The 23905-nt window shown below is 39.2% G+C and overlaps 1 protein-coding gene across 1 annotated transcript in view; it reads left to right on the top strand.

The window, feature by feature from the left end:
- The window catches only part of Cad99C (cadherin 99C), a 175790-nt gene that overhangs the window by 105507 nt on the left and 46378 nt on the right, over positions 1 to 23905 (top strand). The window contains exons 15-19 of the mRNA XM_071696412.1: positions 2937 to 3077; positions 4372 to 4527; positions 4692 to 4820; positions 13303 to 13503; positions 15665 to 15817. Of these exons, the coding sequence (XP_071552513.1) occupies positions 2937 to 3077; positions 4372 to 4527; positions 4692 to 4820; positions 13303 to 13503; positions 15665 to 15817 (780 nt within the window). The remainder of the gene's footprint in view (positions 1 to 2936; positions 3078 to 4371; positions 4528 to 4691; positions 4821 to 13302; positions 13504 to 15664; positions 15818 to 23905) is intronic.

The raw sequence follows: 23905 nt of genomic DNA on the forward strand, positions 1-23905 counted from the left end.
TTTCAAGGTCTCCAGGATGATTGTTTTCATGACAGTGTTTAGCAATCACAATTTTGTGGTCATCCCTGTGTACTGTTACAGTTTTTTCTGTCTGGCCACTCCTGTGTTATTGTCTGATTAATTGGGTTGTGCGCAATGACCCTTGACCTTAGATTGGCTTGAAATAGTCTAGCATTGTATACCACAGTATGCCTTCTTACAGAAGAAGAAAATAGAAGTCAATACCAGCTTCAGAAAAGATCCGTAGGATTATGACCTATATTTTATCACAAATTGGCTAATCTTGAAGCTACCATTCCCCGTAGACTATTAATTTGGGTGACTCTGATTGGGTTGAATCTAGTCGTGTTGACTTAAAGGGCTGGTTGACTCAGTCATGTCAATTTGACAAAAAGAGCCTGGGAATAATGCCATTTCCTTGAATCATAGTAGCCTCATATAATGCTGTTTTAAAGTGATTCAGGTAACATTTTGAAAAAAGACCTTTACTCTAAAATCCTTAAGAAAATCATCAGATGAATAGAAATCTTAGACAGAAAAATAGATCTGGAAGTTGAGGAAAGAGATGATACTGAAAGTAGAGGAGGGGACTACCTCGAAGTGAGGGTCATTGCATTTATAAAGCTGCTGAGGGCTGTGGAAGATAAGGTTATACTTTCCCAAACATGGAGATCATATTCATTTTGTGTATGGACAGTACTTTTGTCTTGGGGAACATTTGGGAGGTTGAAAGGTAAAAATGCTTTCCAAAAAGAAGATAAAATTTTTTGGATGCATTTTGAGATAGATTAGTTTTCCCAGTATTGAGGGGTTATAGGTTATTATTGGTTTAAGTTAGGAATTGAGGAAGCATATGCAGTAGTAATGTTTTTGATTACTAGGATGTTTGAAAACAGAAATACTAAGCTGCATGGAAAATCTTTGGAATAGTTTTTACATGGTTAGTATTTCCCATGTTAGAAATCAGAACTGAGACTGGGCATGACATTTCAGTGAGCATTGGGCATACTGTAATGCATATGCCTTTCATCTGATTTTGAACGGTTGTGGTTTCTGATAATATGGAGAGGGCGCTTGATATATAAAGAAAAAGATGTTATTAAGAACACTGGTCTTGGGATCTTTATAGGTAATGGAAAGATAGCCTGAATGTGATCTTTTTACCATTATATGGATAGTCTTGCAGGTTAATAAGAGAAAGAGAGATGAGAGAAAGATGACCAGAGGGGAAGAAATGAAGGTAGATCAAATGAATAAGCTGTTGAGGTGTTAATGGCAGCCTGTGTCCAAAGCTTCAGAAGTATCAAGGGCAACAAGAAGTTATTCTCCATAGTTACTGAGTATAGAGATGAATTTTGAGTGAGGTCTAGAAAAACAGATGACCAAGACCAAAACAACATTGTGTGTCTGAGACTGTACTGTGTCTAAATGTAAAGTTGTAGAAAGTTTGTATAACAAAGTAGTGAAAGAGAGAGAAGGGCCATCCTTTTTAGAGATGATTTGCATGTTATGGTTTTTAAGAAGCTAGCAATGCAAAAGGGGAGGGTGGAAATTTGAAAAGCTTGTAAGAGACTGGTTAATTGTAGGCCATAATTGTCTAGAACAGAAGGAAGAATATTGTCTCAGGTCAAACTACTTTTGCATTCCAGATGTTGGAGACATATTATGGTGGGTATAAGTGGTAGGGTGAGATAGTTATCTAAATGAGGAAAAGTATATCTTTTTTATGAATTTGGAAATGTGGAGCCATAGATACCACATTCTTTAGGGGGGGATCAGTTAGAATGAAATGGGGTAGTACGATAAAGATATATGTAAGTTGTTCATTAATCGACTTTCTAAAGGTCCAGAAAGATATTTCATCATATTTTGTGTGAAGTTTTGTTTTAATATTAAGTGGAAAGAAAATGGAGACTCAGTACTTCCTTTTCAGTAAAACTGGCTCAGTAATGTTTTATTCAGATAATCTTAGGAGTTTTTAAAGTGAAATAGTTTTCAATTTCAAATGTTTATTAGCTGAGAAGGAAATTCACTCACATGGCTGGTATCTTTCTTAGAATATTTCATTTACCACAGTTAACAGTATATTTTTTAAGTATGAGACATGAGGATAGTTCATGATTCATGTAAATGTTGTCATGCTTTAATTCTTAAACGTTGCCTGAAGTAATATGTCAGAATACATCAAAATAAGTAAGAGGCCAGGTGGTAGATTCATTTGTTTCATGCTTTGGTTAAAAATTGCTGAGTCTATATGAACTTGATTTACATCATATTGGTATGAGCCAAAGTTTGAAGAGAGGTTTGATGGCCAAGGTCACAAGGTCTAGTTTGGATCATTGTGCCTTATAGCTCTTCAATAAATTTTCCATTTTTTCTCTGGTGTATGTTTTCACAGTTGACAGAAGATATTTAAAGTTTGATTAAGCATAACAGTTATGAATATAATGGGATGAACTTTTTATTATCATTATTATTATGTGACCCCAGGATCCATTTTATGGGACCTTTGCAGCTTCAAGGCTGCACTCCACACAGGCACAGGGATATAGTAGACTCCTTGAGAGTGAGAGGGTTGCTAATAGGACAAAGCTATTTTTTACCTATAAATGAGGATTCAGTCTTGCCAAAGGTGACCTTTCACTCATAGTGTAACTGTTTGAAAGGGGAGTCCAGTAATCTGAATTTTTTAGTAATAAAGGTAAACATCTGTTAACTGTTCATAAAATTTGATTATGTTCTCTAGATGTACACTTAGTTGATTAACATCCTGCAGTGTAAAAAAAAACAATAAAGAAAAAAATGTACACCAGTGATTGATCATAACAAATGTTCTATGTCATCACTGGATTGATTACCAATTTGGGTCAGAAATTATTTTTTGAAGCATAATCAGAAACTAACATTTATGATTTTAATATCTTTCCTTTTCAAAGGCAGTGGATCCAGAAGGTGACCCAGCAAGCTTGTCCATCATCACTGGTAATGAGCTTCGTCATTTTGATATTGGAGAAACCTCAGGAACTCTACGATTAGTGGACCAGTTGGATCGTGAGAATCTGGATGCCTATACTCTGGTTAGTTCAGGATTTTGATTAAAGTAGACATTAATCAGATATGACAAGAGGGAAGAAGAGAGAGGAAAAAGTATTTATAGAGGGAGGAAAAGACTGATACTGTGATAAGCTTACTCTATCATTTATTCATCTCGTGCCATGTGGGCCATGTGATCCTTTTCTTGAAATCCTTGTGGCCCTTCACACCCATACCATCCCAAAACCAACCACCAGTCTCTGAGTAGAAACAAAATACTTACCTCTGCTTCACAGTTCAGCAACCCATACTCACAGATCATCCCTCCTTAACAAATAAATACATGCAAATTTGAAAGCACATTCACACAATTGTAACTTGAAAAGCACTAAACAAACACACTTCTAACCCAGTCTTGATTACATATGTGCATACATCCATCCTTCAGAAACAACATTCCTGGGTATGGCATACAAGTTACACTTGTGGAAACTGACCATCTCTACAACATTACAAACACCAATTCATCACATTGCAAGACCCCTCACACCCAAGATACAAATACCATATGAAGGTATGAAACACTTAGTACTCAGTTGATCTGCACACATGTCACACAAACGCAACATTACTAAGTTTCTTGACCTGTGGTTCTGCCTGTTGGCTGTGGTTAACTTTTTGAGTGCCATAGGAGCCCAATAAAAGAGGCTCCTGGGGCAGCAAGTAAGTGGGAGTAATCATGGTAGCAGATAGAAAAATTGAAGCTGAAGTAATCCATAGGGTAGGTGAGGGTGGGGGGGTGCTAAGGTCTTGAGTGCACTGAAGAGTTTATGGAATGGGAGTTTATTGTTTATGAGGACTAAGATAAGTATGTTGGATGATATAGTAGTCCCAGCAGTGCTGCATAGATGAGACACATGAAAAAGAGTGGAAGAGGATTGATATGTTGGAAATGAAGTGATTTAGGATTAAATGTGGTGTGAGTTGGGTTGATTGAGTAAGAAATGACAAGCCAAGAGAGAGGTGTGGTTGTCAGAAGAGTGTGGTTGTGAGAACCTAAAAGGGTGTCCTAAAATGGTTTTGTCATATGGAGAGGATGAATAAGGAAATACTAACTGAATGGGTATACATGTTGGGAGTGGAGGGAACAGAGAGGAGGGGGAGACCATATGCATATTCCTTGATCAGTTGTTTGTGATCATAACCTGAAAATGTAGATATAGCTATAAGATTTTGCTAACTTCACCTGGAATATGAAAAATGGCATATACATTAGAGGAAGCTAAATGGCTGAAGATTAAAGAGAATGAAATGTCTTTATTTTCCATCTTTTTAAAGGTTTTGAAAGCAGAAGATCCAGAGGGATTGTATAACACTGCTACTGTCAGCATTACTGTTGGTGACATCAATGACAAGAACCCAGAATTTTTGGGTCTTCCATATTCCTTTAGAGTGAATGAGGGGCAGGAAGATGCTGTAGTTGGTACCGTCAAGGTAAGGTAAAACACAGTATAAAGTAATAGGTCTAAAGTTATTCTCACACTTGAGCAGTAATGCCATTTGTTGACAAATATTAAGATTTACTGATGTCACAATGTAAGAGTTGATGGTTACTCTCTATTTCTTTAAAATGTATAAACCTTTATTTCTTGTTTCAGGCTGAAGATAATGACATGGGTACTAATGGTGAAGTGTTCTACTCTGTTCCTGACAATTCTCCCTTCAATATTGGTAGTGATACGGGTGAGATCAGAACAAAGCAAGCTCTTGACTATGAAAAACAACAGGTGAGTCCTTTTTTTTCAGCATCAGGCTTAAGAAAATGTCTTGAGACAATTTGCTAGACTTTTGTATGTTAGACCAGACCTAGATAAAAGTTTAAAACATTATTTGGATGAAATGCCAGTAATACACTCTATCCAGTGAAAGTGAAAATGATTGGTGAGAAAAACTTACTTCATAAATTGAGTTATTTCAAGGCCATCATACCTCAAAGCTCATTCATTTCATTGGTTCATCTCCTTTGTCTTCCTCTCCCCTTTGCTCCTTCTGCTTCCAACAAATGTATCCTCATTTTCATTACTCACTACAACTCCTCTGCTCAGCAAAGAAGCATCCTTCTCAGTTGGAACATAAAAGACTAACAAGATACTCCTCCTCGTTCAATACATCCATAATCACTAAATCAGTCACAGAACTATCACTGTTTTGTATGGCTACGCATATGGTTAAACAAATACGATTCAGTTAATGTTGTGTGCTTACTTTTTGGATTTAGAATATTTCTGGAATTCATTAACTTTATTATATTTCTTTTTCTCTTCTTCAATTGATGTTTACATACCATGAATATTTAGTAAATTTCTCCCAGTATAGTTCTCTAAATGGGCAATTCTGATAGTATCTTTCTTACTTTTCTTTGGGCGAACTATGCATGTATCAAAATCTTGACAAACCCTTCCTTCAGTTTTCAGCTGAGTTCTCTGTTAAATGAAGCAGACTTAAAAGTTCCTTTTCCGTGTTATGTATCAAGACTGAATCTGAAACTGTCCCAGTGACTCACTGCTCTGCAGGAATACACATTATGCCCAGCTGCTGGAGCTTCTCCAGCATACCTCTTTTCTTTGAGTAATATTTATTTGTAATGGCCCAAAACCTCTTTGTAAGAAAGGGTCCTGGTATTACCAAGTCCTTCCTCTCCTGCAGCCTAAGGCTGTATTACTGCCAGAACCAGGAAAATGAAGGATTCATTTGAGGTTAGAAATTCTTTGACAAGACTGCTTCTGGTGATTCAACCTCACCAAAAAATGACCTTTCATTAATGATGTAAGCTCATGCAGGCAGATTCTGGTATCATCTCTTAGAGTATTATGAATATTTTTACTTCTGACTGTATATAATGTCCATCTATTCATAATTCACAGTGAAGTAAGTGGGGAGGCTTAGCAGATACAATTCAGATGGCAGCTATTTATTGTATGTCTCAACATGACAGTCGTCAAAGTAAGACAAATCTATACATACTATTACACAAAAGAGGGCGGGAAAGATGTACTTGACATAAGAAAGCATATATTACAGAGAGATAGAGAGGTTAAGGCTGTAAATTTGCCTCATTCTCCAGCTTAATGAAATGGACCATGTACAGACAGCCTCTGCAATATTACTCGAACACAATCCTCAGTCTGTGCCCAGAGTGAAAAGTGAAACATGGACTGATGTGCATGTAAGACTGCCTCTTACTTTTTCATTTTACGCACGCATGAAGTTGATTCTTCATTTAAGGCCATTGTCTCCATTCATACCTCCTCCATGCAAAAATTTTTTCATTTGGATGTTATCTCCAATTCTTCCTGTAATATCTTTATTGGAAATATTCCCAGCTCTTATCAGTTCTCTGACTATCTATTCCTTGATCCATCTCACCTTTTGTTTTATACTGTACTTCTGTGTATCTCTTTGACAAACCTCTTATAAACCATGTGTTCAACATGATCATACCATGCAAAAATACATTTATCCATGTACCTTTCTAAGGTGTTTGCTTTGAAGAATGTATGTGAGAAATACTTAGAAAAGCGAATGGATTTGTATGTAGCATTTATGGATCTGGAGAAGGCATATGATAGAGTTGATAGATGTGCTCTGTGGAAGGTATTAAGAATATATGGTGTGGGAGGCAAGTTGCTAGAAACAGTGAAAAGTTTTTGTCAAGGATGTAAGGCATATGTACGAGTAGGAAGAGAGGAAAGTGATTAGTTCTCAATGAATGTCGGTTTGTGGCAGGGGTGTGTGATGTCTCCAAGGTTGTTTAATTTGTTTATGGATGGGGTTGTTAGGGAGGTGAATGCAAGAGTTTTGGAGAGAGGGGCAAGTATGCAGTCTTTTGTTTATGAGAGAGCTTGGGAAGTGAGTCAGTTGTTGTTCGCTGATGATACAGCGCTTGTGGCTGATTTGGGTGAGAAACTGCAGAAGCTAGTGACTGAGTTTGGTAAAGTGTGTGAAAGAAGAAAGCTGAGAGTAAATGTAAATAAGAGCAAGGTTATTAGGTACGGTAGGGTTGAGGGACAAGTCAATTGGGAGGTAAGTTTGAATGGAGAAAAACTGGAAGTAAAGTATTTTAGATATCTGGGAGTGGATTTGGCAGCAGATGGAACCATGGAAGCAGAAGTGAGTCACAGGGTGGGGGAGGGGGCGAAAGTTCTAGGAGCATTGAAAAATGTGTGGAAGGCGAGAACATTATCTCGGAAAGCAAAAATGGGTATGTTTGAAGGAACAGTGGTTCCAACAATGTTATATGGTTGCAGGGGTGGGCTATGGATAGAGTTGTGCGGAGGAGGGTGGATGTGTTGAAAATGAGATGTTTGAGGACAATATGTGGTGTGAGGTGGTTTGATCGAGTAAGTAATGAAAGGGTAAGAGAAATATGTGGTAATAAAAAGAGTGTGGTTGAGAGAGCAGAAGAGGGTGTTTTGCAATGGTTTGGTCACATGGAGAGAATGAGTGAGGAAAGATTGACCAAGAGGATATAGGTGTCAGAGGTGGAGGGAACGAGGAGAAGTGGGAGACTAAATTGGAGGTGGAAAGATGGAGTGAAAAAGATTTTGAGCGATTGGGGCCTGAACATGCAGGAGGGTGAAAGGCTTGCAAGGAATAGAGTGAATTGGGACGATGTGGTATACCGGGGTTGACGTGCTGTCAGTTGATTGAACCAGGGCACGTGAAACGTCTGAGGTAAACCATGGAAAGTTTTGTGGGGCCTGGATGTGGAAAGGGAGCTGTGGTTTCGGTGACTTATACATGACAGCTAGAGAATGAGTGTGAACGAATGTGGCCTTTGTTGTCTTTTCCTAGGTATGTATAGGTATGTATATTTGTGTGTGTGGACGTGTATGTATATACATGTGTATGTGGATGGGTTGGGCCATTCTTTTTTCTGTTTCCTCACGCTACCTCGCTGATGCGGGAGACAGCGACAAATTATAATGAAGTAAGATAAAAACCTTTCTAAGGACTTCTTCACACCTTGTAACCCTCTTTTATCTTCATTATTTTTCTGTTTATCCTCATACAGAGTACCTTTTTCCCTCTCAGCCTTTTCCTGGACCATATATCATTCATATTACCAATCATGCTCCTTCTTGCCAAAAACAGATTAGTTATGCCCTTGTCTGCTTGTCTTTCTTGTGTCTGTACTGTGTGTGTTAGTAAATGTATTTATGTTTAAAGTATGCATTTGCAACCTATACCTGAGAATAGGGGAGAAATTTTACTTCCCACACATTACCAGCATGTCATAGAAGGCAACTAAAATGATTGGGAGCTGGGGCTGAAAATACTGCCCTCCTGTTTTACTTTCTCAAAAGAAGTAACAGAGAAAGGGGCCAAGTGAGGATTTTCCCTCAGTCTCAGTCATCTGTTCTTGATGCTGCCTTGCTAATGCAGGAAGTGGTAAATATGTACACAAAATTAAACTTTGTAGGGACTTCTTCACAACATGTAACCCATACAGGCTTCATTATTTTTCTGTTTATCCTCATACAGAATACCTCTTTCCCTCTCAGCCCTTCCCTAGACCATTTACCATACACTTTACCAATCATGCTCCTTCATGCTAAAGACAAATCATTTATGTTCTTGTCTACTTGTCTTTCCTGTGTCTGTACCATGTGAGTTAGTAAATATGTTTATGTTTAAAGTATGCATTTGCAACCCTCATGACTGCTGGTACATGCAGTCTGCATATTCCCTCAACACTCTCATTTTCTCCCAGGACTTTGTGCCCAAATATCACTCCCTCCTCCATTCTAAACTCCCCCAAGTTATTCAAATCACACATCCCATACAGCCTCTCCATTTGATCTACATCTCTGTTGTTTTATCACGTTTTGTTCAAAAGGCATCTTCAACATCTTTATCATTACATGGTGCATATGCAGCTGTTACAGTTATTCTTAACTTATCACATTTGAACTTAGCAGTACAGTAAATCCTCGATTTAATGGACTAATAGGGGGGAGGGATGTTTGTTAATGCCGAAAGTCTGTTATATTGAATGTAAATTTGTTGGAGTGCCATTGAAGAAGAAAAATTTTTAGTGAAAGAGAAAAGAGAGACATTTGGGTTGCACTTACAAGGGAGGAGTGCAAATGACTGGGAGATGTATAAAAGAAAGCAGCAAGAGATCAAGAGGAAGTTGCTGGGTTGAAAAAATGAGCATATCAGAGCTAAATCTGTTCTGTTAAATCCAAAATCTGTTATATCGGAGTCTGTTAAATCATGGATTTACTGTATTCAGTTTTGGATTGATACAGCTTTTTTCAAACAATTCATGAATATCTGTATGATCTTTTATCATCTGTAAATAATTAATCCACTTCTCCCTAAACTGTTCTTCCACCCCTTCAAAACAAATATAACAAGATACGAACCTCACAAAGCAGAGCACTAAGAACAGGTAATGGCTGCCTAGCAGCAACAGCTAGAGACTGCCTAGCAACCAAAAAACTTTCAATGCCTTCACAGTAAAACAAAAATTCTTTCAATACAGTTTCACCCTTATGTGCTCAGCTTTCAGTTCTTTGCAACAACAGTGGATCCTTCCCATCCAAACCCTTCCAGAAGCATCCATGAACTCCAAGTAGTAAATATATATTATGTCCCTTCCTCATCCTTTCGCACCCCATGCCTACAGATCTCTTCCCCCAGCTAACACAAAACAGACAAAACTTGCACACACTGATGACCTGACAAGCGCTAATCAACCACCCTTCCACTCAGACTTTTTGCTGCTCCACCAGATGCATCCATTGAAACCAAGCTTCCCAAACATAAAATGGTTATCTTTCCTCATCTTTTATTTGGACAATGCTAATCTCTCCAATTCTACACACACACTGAATTAGCACATAAAAAGACCCATTAATGCCCAAGAGCAACTGCTACATTCAAGATACAAAACAGTTACTCCTCAATTGTCCTGTGCTTCCTGTACAAACATTACCACACTTCTTGATCTGTGGTTCTGCATATTGGTTATGGCCAGCCTCCTTCATGCTGTAAGAGCCTTGAAGATCCTGGGGAAGGAAGGTAAAGAGTATAGGTATCATTTTAGAGGCCTTATCCAAGGTCCCACTATCTCCAAGCCTTGTCTCAAACCTAGCTCGTCTAATTTTGTTTTTCTAAAACTGTCTGCTACTTTTAACCTCATGAATGCATCATTTAGTCCCTGCACATTTCACTTGTCCATATGAAATTGCAGCTCCTGCCAAAAGTGACTGTAGGCATTCCACTCTCTTCTGAGGCCCACATGCTTTTTGGAAGGGGAAATATTTGAAGAGTTGGGCTCCCCACCATAACCTCACTGGCTTCCAAAGAGGGCAGGGTCTCTCAACTCTATGAGGTTTACTTATACCCTGATGCTTAAAGTATCAAGTTCCAGAATTAGACTGATACAGTAATGATGGCAAAAATAATCCTTAGAATATGCAAGGAAAGAGTGACAAGAGGTCATAGCAAGACTAAATAAAAAAGTATTAGATAAGATGTAACATACTTCTGTAGTATGGATATAGATAATTAGGATAAGTTACATGATGAAATTTAAAATGCAAGCAATATTAAGAAGCTGTGTGATTATAAAGTTCAAGAAATGGGGCCCCATAGACCAAGAACTCATAGTCAATACATAGTTACTAATGGGTAATTGCAAATGTGTGGCCTTGCCCCATGGCTTTGATGTTTATTTATCTGCTTATACTGTATGAAGAGAGAGTTTTACACTCATGGGGCCCCACCTCTTGACCTTTCTCTGCTATCAAATGACTCTGCATACTGTTAACATCCAGATTTTCATTGTTTAGCTTACTCCATTTATTGAGTACTCTGATATAAAAGCATTCCTTTACATCTTTTCTGACAATGTTTTTGCTTAGCTTGTTATTATTGGTGTTGTTCTCGTTGTTCATTCTTTGTTTCTTTTGAAGAACTTTTCACAGCAGACATCATCAAACTGGCTTACAAAATGAAAGTCTGTGATTAAGTAACTCTTTAATCTGCTTTTTTTCATGGGAGGTAACTTTTTGTCTCTAACCCCATACTGTAACTCAGCTCTCATAATTAGAACTATTTTTTCTGTCATCTGGAACTTTCTGTTAGTTAATTGTGCTTCTTCAAGTATGATAATAATAAAACTTGAGATGCATATTCTGGTAATGGCCGGACCTATGATATGAATAGTTTGCTGAACATTTTCTTAACCCATGTACTTAATAAAATTCTAATATTTGCCTGCAGACAGTTTCCTTCCTATATAGGGCTCCCAAGGTAGAGTTAATTGTGCTTTCTTAATTGTGATACCCAAATTTGAGATGCATATTCTGGTATTGGCCATCTATAATGTGATAGTTTGCTGAACAGTATCATGTATATATATATATATATGTATATACTTATGTGCAGTTGTAATACTTGCCTGCAGACAATTTCCTTCCGACACAGTTCTTAGTTCTCCCAAGGTGGAGCTCAAGTTGGCTCCCAGATATCTCACCACAGATTTCTGTGACTCATTTTTAATGATATTCATTTTGATGTCTCTCCTTATTTTGTCCCATCCTCATTCCTGTGCATTCACTCAGGCATACTTTCATCAGTAATGCATCAGACTGACTTTGGAGTTTGTCTCTTTTCTCCTGTAAGTTGATGCAATAGTCATTATTCTTTACTTTTTTCATGACCTTGGCATTGCTTGCTAGTGTTTCATGTAATAGTCTGGTCTTCTTAGCAAGCCATTTATGTAAATAATAATGAGTAGTGGTCCTAAGACTGAACTCTGTCATGCCACTTGTGACCCAAGCTAATTTCAAGAAGGTTCCTCTAAGATAGATTCTTTGTTTCCTTTCACTAATGAAAGTTTTTGGTTGAAGATCCAGCTTATTTACCAGCCTCATGTGAGGTAAAGTGTCAAACACTTAATGGCACTTCAGGATCACACAATCCACCCATCATTCTCTTTTCTGAAATGGAGCTCAGTTTCTCATAGAAGTCTTAGAATTTTGTAATGTGTGGCCTTCTTTCCATGAATCCATGTTGTCCTTCATTTAGGTAGTTTTCCTTTACTTTGCATTGTTGGTTACTTTTTTCAATGTTTTATAGACCACACTCATCAGAAAATCTGGTTCCATATAATTTTTCTGGTCTTTCTTAGAGATAGGTACCAGGCATGTGAAGTGTCTGGGGTAAACCATGGAAAGTTCTGTGGGGCCTGGATGTGGAAAGGGAGCTGTGGTTTTGGTGCATTATTACATGAGAGCTGGAGACTGAGTGTGAACGAATGTGGCCTTTGTTATCTTTTCCTAGCGCTACCTTGCCCACATGAGGGGGAAGGGGGTTGTTATTTCATGAGTGGCGGGGTGGCGATGGGAATGAATAAAGGCAGACAGTATGAATTATGTACATGTGTGTATATGTATATGTCTGTGTGTGTACATATATATATATGTATACGTTGAGATGTATAGGTATATATATTTGCGTGTGTGGATGTGTATGTATATACATGTGTATGTGGGTGGGTTGGGCCATTCTTTCGTCTGTTTCCTTGCACTACCTTGCTAATACGGGAGACAGCGACAAAGCAGAATAAAAAAATAAAAGGTACAGAGTTTGTCCTCTTCTACTCCTTTGGTGCTACATCCATTTTTGATAGTATATTATCAACCAGTATCTTGAGTAGTGTATAAAGTGTATATGTACTCTTTCTCAGTACCTGTTTAGAACTTTCATTGGGACCAAATTAGTCAAGGCCCTTTAGCAGCATGCATCTGTCTTTTCTAGTGATTTCAACACTTTCTGAAATCTCTTTCCTATCCTATCTCTCTGATGTTGGGGCTGCAGTGTCTTTCATTGTGAAAACACTTTTGGATTTGTCATTTAGCTCCTTGCATATCTTTACATTCGAAACCGTTCTGAATCATGTAGCCTGATTAGCTGCTTTTCAACCAACAACTTACTTTTGATAGACTTATGGACAAGATTTGGATTTTCCCCTTCCTTGTGACATATAGGCTGCATGTATGGAAATATTACCCACCCTTCTGGATCTTAAAATAAACAAACCTTTCTCATATTTGTAATGATGAACATCTTATGTTAATCACACTTTGCTGCTCCACTAGTTTTGCTTAAGGAGCTGACTGGTGTCTGATTATGATTTTTATCATAAACAGCTACACTACATTTCGTATAATTTGCTTAATATTTCTTAATCAGGTTCACTTGTTGGTAGTGACAGCTAAAGATGGTGCAGCAGACCCCCGTTTATCTACTGCTACAGTGACTGTTTTGGTCAGTGACATAGGGGATGAACCACCTGTATTCTCCCAGCAAGTCTATGAAGCCAGTGTACCGGAGAATGTCCCTGATGCCCACCTGATCACAGTTGTTGCTACTGACCCAGACACTAGACCAGAAGTAAGATACCTTTCTTCTTTATCCACAATGTAGTGGGGTCATACTTATTATCTGATCTTTCCAATTTTTTTTTACGATATTGTTTGTTCAGATAGTACGATAATAGAGAATGTTAACTTGGTACATTACCAGTCACACAAAACTAGCTTTAGATGTTGAGCGATTTTGTTCTGCTATTTGTGTAATATATAAGAACTAGAATATAAGGTATAGAACATGTTTTAGTCACCAAGTTTTATTGCACAGTCTTCAAAAATTGTATTGCTAACCTTGGGTTTGATGGAATTCTTAATGAGCAGTGCTCCTACATTTTTTCCAGTATGGTTGGTACCTCTAATTATAGCCGTATTTCTATTACATCATAAGATCCCTTCCTTTTACCATATTCTTTGACCTACATCTTATGAATTTAAATTTCAAGAATCATTTTAGGAAGCTAAAGCAATTAATTGCCTGTTATTATATATTATGAGGTTAAGAAAAATTATTATTGCTGAGGGAAACATTTGGAAGGTAGATAGAAATATACTCAACATATGAACATTATTATTTGCTTGTAAGGGAATTATCAAACTATTACATGCTAATTTTATCCATGATTAGAGGACTTTAGCATGAATGACCTTTAATGTTTAAAAGATATGATATTTCTATATGTCTATATATCTGACACCTGTTCCATTCTGGAACTCCCTGAAGGGGATGGCCATGGCAATAGTCTCCATAACTAGTGAACTCCAGCACTACTTCTTTGCCTGTAGTGCCTAACCATTAATAGGCCACTGACAGAGGGCAAATCTAGCACAGAGCTTTGCACAGGCTCCCACCTGACGGTCCTACTGACTTCTTCTACCTAATGCTTCTGTCTAATGTTCCTACCTAACCCAATGCTCCTACTTAAATGTCCGTACCTACTAATTCTCTTTGTTGCTCCCACCATTTTGCCAAAAAGCAAGGTTAGCATGCAGCACTCACCACGAGAAAACCAAGAGTTACAAAGAATGGACTGTGTGAGTTAAGTATTGTCAAGTGTTATTTATGACAAGGAGAGATTGCATGTTTGTGGACAGAATGCCAATAGTCCACATGTGGGTGAGGCAAAGAGAAAAGACAATTACCTGGGCTGTAGAAGTGCAGCTGGACAACCACTGAAGTGCTGGCTCACTACGCAGCTCTTACTAACCCTCCCAATACCCAGGTGGGAAGTACTGGTAATGTACCTCCCTGGCTGTTGGCTGCCTACCAACTACTACGTACATATGACTAGATTCAAAATATCTATATCTGAATCAGATTTGTTTTTGTATTTGGCTGCAGTGGCCATTCCATTTTTAATGAACTCTGAGATAGCATAGGCAACTGGGACCATAATCAAGACCATCACGCTTACTCTATATATGTCCCAGCTTGAGCCAGGTTCCCATTATATTGACCAACCCCTAGGGGTGGATAAACAGCTGCGCTCACAGTGGACTAACTACTGCAACCAGGATTTGAACCTATATAGTGGATAACATTATTGACTTTGTGTCCTCACTGGCCATCTGTGGGTTGGACCCACGTGTTCAATCCTGGGTGCAAAAGTCATCCTATACCCAACCCAGGTTTTGATCCTCCCTTCGGGGCTAGTTGATGATTAAGGTATCTTATGTAGGTTAGGGTGTGTGTGTGCATAAATACATAGGAGTAAAGACATGATATATATATATATATATATATATATATATATATATATATATATATATATATATATATATATATTCAAGGTTAAGAGGTGGGCAACTTGAGCATAAGACTCTGTCCGGTAACACACAAATAGTAATTACATACATACATACATACATACATACATACATACATGGAGAGATAGAAAACCCAGAGAACATACCATGAAATTAAGCTAGAAAGTTATTAACAGAAATATGAAGAAGTACTCTTATAGGAAAAGAGTGGTGAACAAAAAGTTTAAATAGAAAGAGGACATGCAAAATTCAGACAGCATGCAGAAACTTTAGAGGTTGTATGATACTGAAGAGTATTCCCTGTGCAGTAAAAATAGGTAATTACAAACATGCATATGCAATGCATAAATAGGTAGGAACCTGCATGTATGTAATTTTGGTGAAAGAAAGGCTTACATTGTTATATGTGTATATTTCAGATTACGTATGTTATGGTGAATGGCGATTCACAGCTGTTCAGTGTGGAACCCCAGACAGGTCACATAACCACCACCCGTGGGCTTGACTATGAGGTATCTCCAAGATACACCATCATTGTTGGCACTCGAGAGAATTCTGAAGGTGGTCCACAGGTAAGAAAATGTTTTATATTTATATTGTCTTCACAATTCTTAAGAAAGTCCAACACCATCTGCACATAACTCTAGAAAAATTGCACCAAACCTTGTTCCACTTGTTATCCTCTATTGTTACTCCAGCACAATCCAGTGGTTGGTACTACATTGTTCAGTTATCTATCTCTCTTTCTTCTCATCTTGGTCATATCCACACATATTCAGACACCCCAATCTGAGCCTTGAGGAGGATGAGCACTCCCTGCTTGGTGTTATTCTGTTTCCTTTTTTAGAAATTGAAATACAAGAAGGGGATAGTTTTCAGCCTCCTGCTCCCCCTCCTTTAGTACCCTATGACTCGCAGGGAATATGAAGGTAGACTATGTGTGAATGAATGTAGTTTTTTTTTGTCTTTTCCTGGTGCTCCCTCGCTGACATGGGAGATGATGATTAAGTATAATGAATGAATGTAAGATCGGAACCTGAACATAGAGGAGGGTGAAAGGCATGCAAGGAATTGAGTGAATTGGAACGATGTGGTATACCGGGGTCAACATGCTCTCAGTGGATTGAACCAGGGCATGGGAAGCATCTGGGCTAAATCATGGAAAGTTTTGTGGGGCCTGGATGTGGAAAGGGAGCTGTGGTTTTGGTGCATTACACATGACAGCTAGAGACTGAGTGTGAATGAATGTTGCCTTTGTTGTCTTTTCCTAGCGCTACCTTGCACACACGCAGGGGTAGGAGGGTGCCATTTCATGTCTAGCAGGGTGGTGGCGGGAATGAATGAAGGTATCATGTATGAATATGTACATGTGTATATATGTATATGTCTGTGTATGTATATGTATGTATATGTTGAAATGTATAGGTATGTATGTGTGCATGTGTGGGTGTTTATGTATATACATGTGTATGTGGGTGGGTTGGGCCTTTCTTTCATCTGTTTCCTTGTGCTACCTCGCTAATGCAGGAAACAGCAACAAAGTATAATAGAATAAATAAATATATATGTATATGTTTACCCCAGACGCTTCACATGCCCTGGTTCAATCCATTGACAGCACGTCGACCCCAGTATACCACCGTTCCAATTCACTCTATTCCTTGCAGGCCTTAAACCCTCCAGCATGTTCAGGCCCCGATCACTCAAAATCTTTTTCACTCCATCTTTCCACCTCCAATTTAGTCTCCCACTTCCCCTTGTTCCCTCCACCTCTGACAAATATATCCTCTTGGTCAATCTTCCTCACTCATTCTCTCCATGTGACCAAACCATTTCAAAACACCCTCTTCTGCTCTCTCAACCACACTCTTTTTATTACCACACATCTCTCTTACCCTATTATTACTTACTTGATCAAACCACCTCACACCACATATTGTCCTCAAACATCTCATTTCCAGCACATCCACCCTCCTGCGCACAACTCTATCCATAGCCCATGCCTCGCAACCGTATAACATTGTTGGAACCACTATTCCTTCAAGCATACCCATTTTTGCTTTCGGAGATAATGTTCTCGACTTCCACACATTCTTCAATGCTCCCAGAACTTACGCCCCCACCCCCACCCTATGATTCACTTCCGCTTCCGTGGTTCCATCCACTGCCAAATCCACTCCCAGATACCTGAAACACTTCACTTCCTCCAGTTTTTCTCCATTCAAACTTACCTCCCAATTGACTTGTCCCTCAACCCTACTGAACCTAATTACCTTGCTCTTATTCACATTTACTCTCAGTTTACTTCTTTCACACACTTTACCAAACTCAGTCACCAGCTTCTGCAGTTTCTCACACGAATCAGCCACCAGCGCTGTATCATCAGCAAACAACTGACTCACTTCCCAAGCTCTCTCTTTCACAACAGCCTGCATACTTGCCCCTCTTTCCAAAACTCTTGCATTCTTCTCCCTAACAACCCCATCCATAAACAAATTAAACAACCATGGAGACATCACACACCCCTGCCGCAAACCTACATTCACTGAGAACCAATCACTTTTGTCTCTTCCTACATGTACACATGCCTTACATCCTTGATAAAAACTATTCACTGCTTCTAACAACTTACCTCCCACACCATATATTCTTAATACCTTCCACAGAGCATCTCTATCAACTCTATCATATGCCTTCTCCAGATCCATAAATGCTACATACAAATCCATTTGCTTTTCTAAGTATTTCTCACATACATTCTTCAAAGCAAACACCTGATCCACACATCCTCTACCACTTCTGAAACCACACTGCTCTTCCCCAATCTGATGCTCTGTACATGCCTTCACCCTCTCAATCAATACCTTCCCATATATATATATATATATATATATATATATATATATATATATATATATATTCCCTGGGGATAGGGGAGAAAGAATACTTCCCACGTATTCCCTGCGTGTTGTAGAAGGCGACTAAATGGGAAGGGAGCGGGGGGCTGGAAATCCTCCCCTCTCGTTTTTTTTTTTTTTTTAATTTTCCGAAAGAAGGAACAGAGGGTGCCAGGTGAGGATATTCCAAAAAAGGCCCAGTCCTCTGTTCTTAACGCTACCTCGCTAACGCGGGAAATGGCGAATAGTTTGAAAAAAAAAAAAAAAATATATATATATACATATATATATATATATATGCTGTCATTAGACTGAACCAGGACATGTGAAACATCCGGTGTAAACCATGGAAAGGTCCGTAGGGCCTGGATGTGGATAGGGAGCTGTAGTTTTGGTGCATTACACATGACAGCTAGAGATTGAGTGTGAACAAATGTGGCCCACTTTTTTTTCTGTTTTCCTGGCACTACCTCGATGAAGCAAGGGATAGTGATGCTGTTTCTTGTGGGTCTGGATAGTGCCAGGAATGGATGAAGGCAAGCATAAATATGTAAATATGCAAATATTTATATGTCTGTGGATGTGTATATGGTGATATGGGGGTAGGGGAGAAAGAATACTTCCCACGCATTCCCGCGTGTCGTAGAAGGCGACTGAAGGGGACGGGAGCTTGGGGCTAGAAACCCTCCCCTCCTTGTATTTTTAACTTTCTAAAAGGGGAAACAGAAGAAGCAGTCGCACGGGGAGGGGTCATCCTCCTCGAGGGCTCAGATTGGGGTGTCTAAATGTGTGTGGATGTAACCAAGATGAGAAAAAGGAGAGATAAGTAGTTTGTTTGAGGAAAGGAACCTGGATGTTTTGGCTCTGAGTGAAATGAAGCTCAAGGGTAAAGGGGAAGAGTGGCTTGGGAATGTTTGGGAAGTAAAGTCAGGGGTTGGTAAGAGGACAAGAGCAAAGAAAGGAGTAGCACTACTCCTGAAACAGGAGTTGTAAGAGTATGTGATAGAGTGTAAGAAAGTAAACTCTAGATTGATATGGGTAAAACTGAAAGTGGATGGAGAGAGATGGGTGATTATTGGGGCCTATGCACCTGGGCATGAGAAGAAAGATCATGAGAGGCAAGTGTTTTGGGAGCAGCTGAGTCAGTGTGTTAGCAGTTTTGATGCACGAGACTGGGTTATAGTGATGGGTGATTTGAATGTAAAACTGAGTAATGTGGCGGTTGAGGGAATAATTGGTGTACATGGGGTGTTCAGTGTTGTAAATGGGAATGATGAAGAGCTTGTAATTTGTGTGCTGAAAAAGGACTGGTGATTGTGAATACCTGGTTTAAAAAGAGAGATATACATAAGTATATGTATGTAAGTAGGAGAGATGGCCTGAGAGTGTTATTGGATTACATGTTAATTGATAGGCACATGAAAGAGACTTTTTGTTAATGTGCTGAGAGGTGCAACTGGAGGGATGTCTGATCATTATCTTGTGGAGGCAAAGGTGAAGATTTGTAGAGGTTTTCAGAAAAGAAGAGAGAATGTTGGGGTAAAGAGAGTGGTGAGAGTAAGTGAGCTTGGGAAGGAGACTTGTGTGAGGAAGAACCAGGAGAGACTGAGTGCAGAATGGGGAAAGGTGAGAACGAAGGATGTAAGGGGAGTGGGGGGTAATGGGATGTATTTAGGGAGGCTGTGATGGCCTGCGCAAAAGATGCTTGTGGCATGAGAAGTGTGGGAGGTGGGCAGATTAGAAAGGGTAGTGAGTGGTGGGATGAAGAAGTAAGATTATTAGTGAAAGAAGAGAGAGGCTTTTGGACGATTTCTGCAGGGAAATAGTTCAAATGACTGGGAGATAAATAAAAGAAAGAGGCATCGGTGAAGGGGGCTAATGGGGAGGTAATAATAAGTAGTGGTGATGTGAGAAGGAGATGGAGTGAGTATTTTGAAGATTTGTTGAATGTGTTAGATGATAGAGTGGCAGGCATAGGGTGTTTTGGTCGAGGTGGTGTGCGAAGTGAGAGGGTCAGGGAGAATGATTTGTTAAACAGAGAAGAAGAAGCGAAAGCTTTGTAGAAGACAAAAGCCGGCAAGGTGGCGGGTTGGATGGTATTGCAGTGGAATTTATTAAAAAAAGGAGGTGACTGTGTTGTTGACTGGTTGGTGAGGATATTCAGTGTATGTATCGCTCATGGATAAGTGCCTGAGGATTGGCAGAATGCATTCATAGTGCCATTGTACAAAGGCAAAGAGGATAAAGATGAGTGTTCAAATTACAGAGGTATAAGTTTGTTGAGTATTCCTGGTAAATTATATGGGAGGGTATTGATTGAGAGGGTGAAGGCATATACAGAACATCAGATTGGTGAAGAGCAGTGTGGTTTCAGAAGTGGTAGAGGATGTGTGGATCAGGTGTTTGCTGGAGAAGGCACATGATAGAGTTGATAGAGATGCTCTGTGGAAGGTTAATTTGTTTATGGATGGGGTTGTTAGGGAGGTGAATGCAAGAGTTGTGGAGAGAGGGGCAAGTATGCAGTCTGTTATGGATGACAGGGCTTGGGAAGTGAGTAAGTTGTTCTCCACTAATGATACAGCGCTGGTGGCTGATTTAAATGAGAAACTGCTGAAGCTGGTGACTGAGATTAGTAAAGTGTGTGAAAGAAGAAAGCTGAGAGTAAATGTGAATAAGAGCAAGGTTATTAGGTACAGTAGGGTTGAGGGACAAGTCACTTGGGAGATAAGTTTGAATGGAGAAAAACTGGAGGAAGTGAAGTGTTTTAGATATCTGGGAGTAGATTTAGCAGCAGATGAAACCATGGAAGCAGAAGTGAGTCACAGGGTGGGGAGGGGGCAAAAGTTCTGGGAGTGTTGAAAAATGTGTGGAAGGCGAGAACATTATCTCGGAAAGCAAAAATGGGTATGTTTGAAGGAATAGTGGTTCCAACAATGTTATATGGTTGCAAGGCATGGGCTATAGATAGGTTTGTGCGGAGGAGGATGCATGTGCTGGAAATGAGATGTTTGAGGACAGTATATGGTGTGAGGTGGTTTGATCGAGTAAGTAATGAAAGGGTAAGAGAGATGTGTGGTGATAAAAAGAGTGTGGCTGAGAGAGCAGAAGAGGTTGTATTGAAATGGTTTGGTCGCATGGAGAGAATGAGTGAGGAATGATTGACAAAGGGGATATATGTGTCAGAGGTGGAGTGAACGAGGAGAAGTGGGAGACCAAATTGGAGGTGGAAGGATGGAATGAAAAATATTTTGAGCGATCGGGGCCTGAACATGCAGGAGGGTGAAAGGCATGCAAGAAATAGAATGAATTGGAACAGTGTGGCATACCGGGGTTGACGTGCTGTCAGTGGATTGAACCAGGGCATGTGAAGCGTCTGGGGTAAACTATGGAAAGTTTGTGGAGCCTGGATGTGGAAAGGGAGCTGTGGTTTCGGTGTATTATACATGATAGCTAGAGACTGAGTGTGAACGAAGGTGGCCTTAGAGCTACTTCGCGCACATGTGGGGGGGGAGGGGGTTGTCATTTTATGTGTGGCGGGGTAGCAGCGGGAATAAGGGCAGACAGTATGAATTATGTACATGTGTATATATGTATGTGTCTGTGCATGTATATATATGTATACATTGAGAAATATAGGTATGTATATGTGCGTGTGTGGACGTGTATGTATATACATGTGTATGTGGGTGGATTGGGCCATTCTTTTGTCTGTTTCCTTGTGCTACCTCGCTAATGCGGGAGATAGCGACAAAGTATAAGATGAATAGAAATAAATGTATATGTGCATGTATGGGCATATATGTATATATATATATATATATATATATATATATATATATATATATATGTATATATATATATATATATATATATGAGTGGATAGGCCATTCTTCATTTGTTTCCTGGTGCTACCCTGCTGATCCACACATCCTCTACCACTTTTGAAACCACTCTGCTCCTCCATAATGTGATGCTCTGTACATGCCTTCACCCTCTCAATCAGTACCCTCCCATACAATTTCCTAGGAATACTCAACAAACTTATGCCTCTCTAGTTTGAACACTCACCCTTATATATATTTATACCTTTATATATATTTATACTCAAAGTCTTTGTGCCTTATGAGTCCCTTGTCTTTTTAAGGCTCGTGGTATACAGGGGTTGACGTGCTGTCAGTGGATTGAATCAAGGCATGTGAAGCGTCTGGGGTAAACCATGGAAAGCTGTGTAGGTATGTATATTTGCGTGTGTGGACGTGTGTATGTACGTGTGTATGGGGGTTGGGCCATTTCTTTCGTCTGTTTCCTCGCGCTACCTCGCAAACGCGGGAGACAGCGACAAAGTATAAAAAAAAAAAAAAAAAAAAACAATGGCTCAGGAATCCAGCCATGTCCATCAGTCAGAACCATGGGTCATAAAGTGCATATAGGTGCTAGGGGATTGGAATATAAGAGTAGGTGATGGGGGTCATGGGGTACCTGGTATAATTGAAGCTGGGAACAGATTTTTGATTTATCTGCTGAAGAAAGTATTAGTGACTGGGAATAATTGTTTTAACCATTTCACTGTGGCAATGCTAACATCAAAGTGACCCTTTGTGTGAGGGATATTCTCAGATATTCTGAAAAAATCATTAGAAGTATGCTATATGATTAGAACCTACTTTTCTAAATATAGTGATATTCAACAAAATCAGGTGAAACATTGTTTCATCTACTGTGTACTTTTACACTTAAGCTACTCTGTTTGTAAATAAATATTAGTACTTAGGGTTACCATGAGTAATGTCTATTATCTTTTAAATAAGGGTACAGACCTCTTATATTTATACTTGAAATATCCACATATACTGACTTGTTTATAGAAAAAGATTCAGGCTGTATCATCTGGTGACAATGCATGGGATGCCATGGCATGCAGTAATAGTTAAATATTTCACAGTAAGGCAGAGGCAGCTGATTTAATCTCAAATGTGCTGGCTCTAATGAAGAGAGAGAAAAAAATGGTAGTTTATGTATGATCTAGATACAGCAAATTGTGTGAAAAAAATAGCACGTGCATAAGTTTATGTGGTTGTGAGGGTTTGGGGTTAATGGGCTTTATAGAATTACATGCTAATTGACAGTTGTGCAGCAGAGAGATTGTTAGAAGTTAAGGTGCTCAGAGGAGCAGTAGGTGGCATGTTTGATCATTTCTTGGTAGAGGCTAGTTTGAAAGTTTGTCATGATTTTAGGAAAAGAGGAAATGGCAGGTATGTGAAACAAATGGTGAGAGTGAGGGACCATGGAAAAGAGGCATGTGTGTAGAGAAATTAAGTGGAGAGTGGCATAGGATGAGAGTTCATGAAACAAAGGGAGTGAGAGAAGAGTGGAAGGTATTCAAGGAAGCCTGGCTTACATGTGTGGGTGAAGTGGTAAGTATGTGGAAGGAGGAAAGAGGAAAGGTGAACAGTATCTATAAGGTTGGAGTGGCAGTGATTAGGAGATTTGCAAGAGATAGTGGCTGGAGATCAAGTGAGAGATATGGGAGCTGAAAAGATGGCAAATGAGATATAGGGTAGGACAGTATTGATGAACTTCTGAAAGATTAAAGAAATGTTTTTGGATGATGAATAGTATGAAGAAAACAAGAGAACAGGTATGAGTGACAGTGAGGGGAACAAATCAAGAAGTGGAAATATGTAAACAATAGATGGAACAAGATAATATAGTTTATACTGTTAAGTGGCTATTAAGTATTTAGACTGCAATATATGACCCATA

Source organism: Panulirus ornatus, chromosome 59, assembly GCF_036320965.1.
Source record: "Panulirus ornatus isolate Po-2019 chromosome 59, ASM3632096v1, whole genome shotgun sequence".
NCBI lineage: Eukaryota > Metazoa > Arthropoda > Malacostraca > Decapoda > Palinuridae > Panulirus > Panulirus ornatus.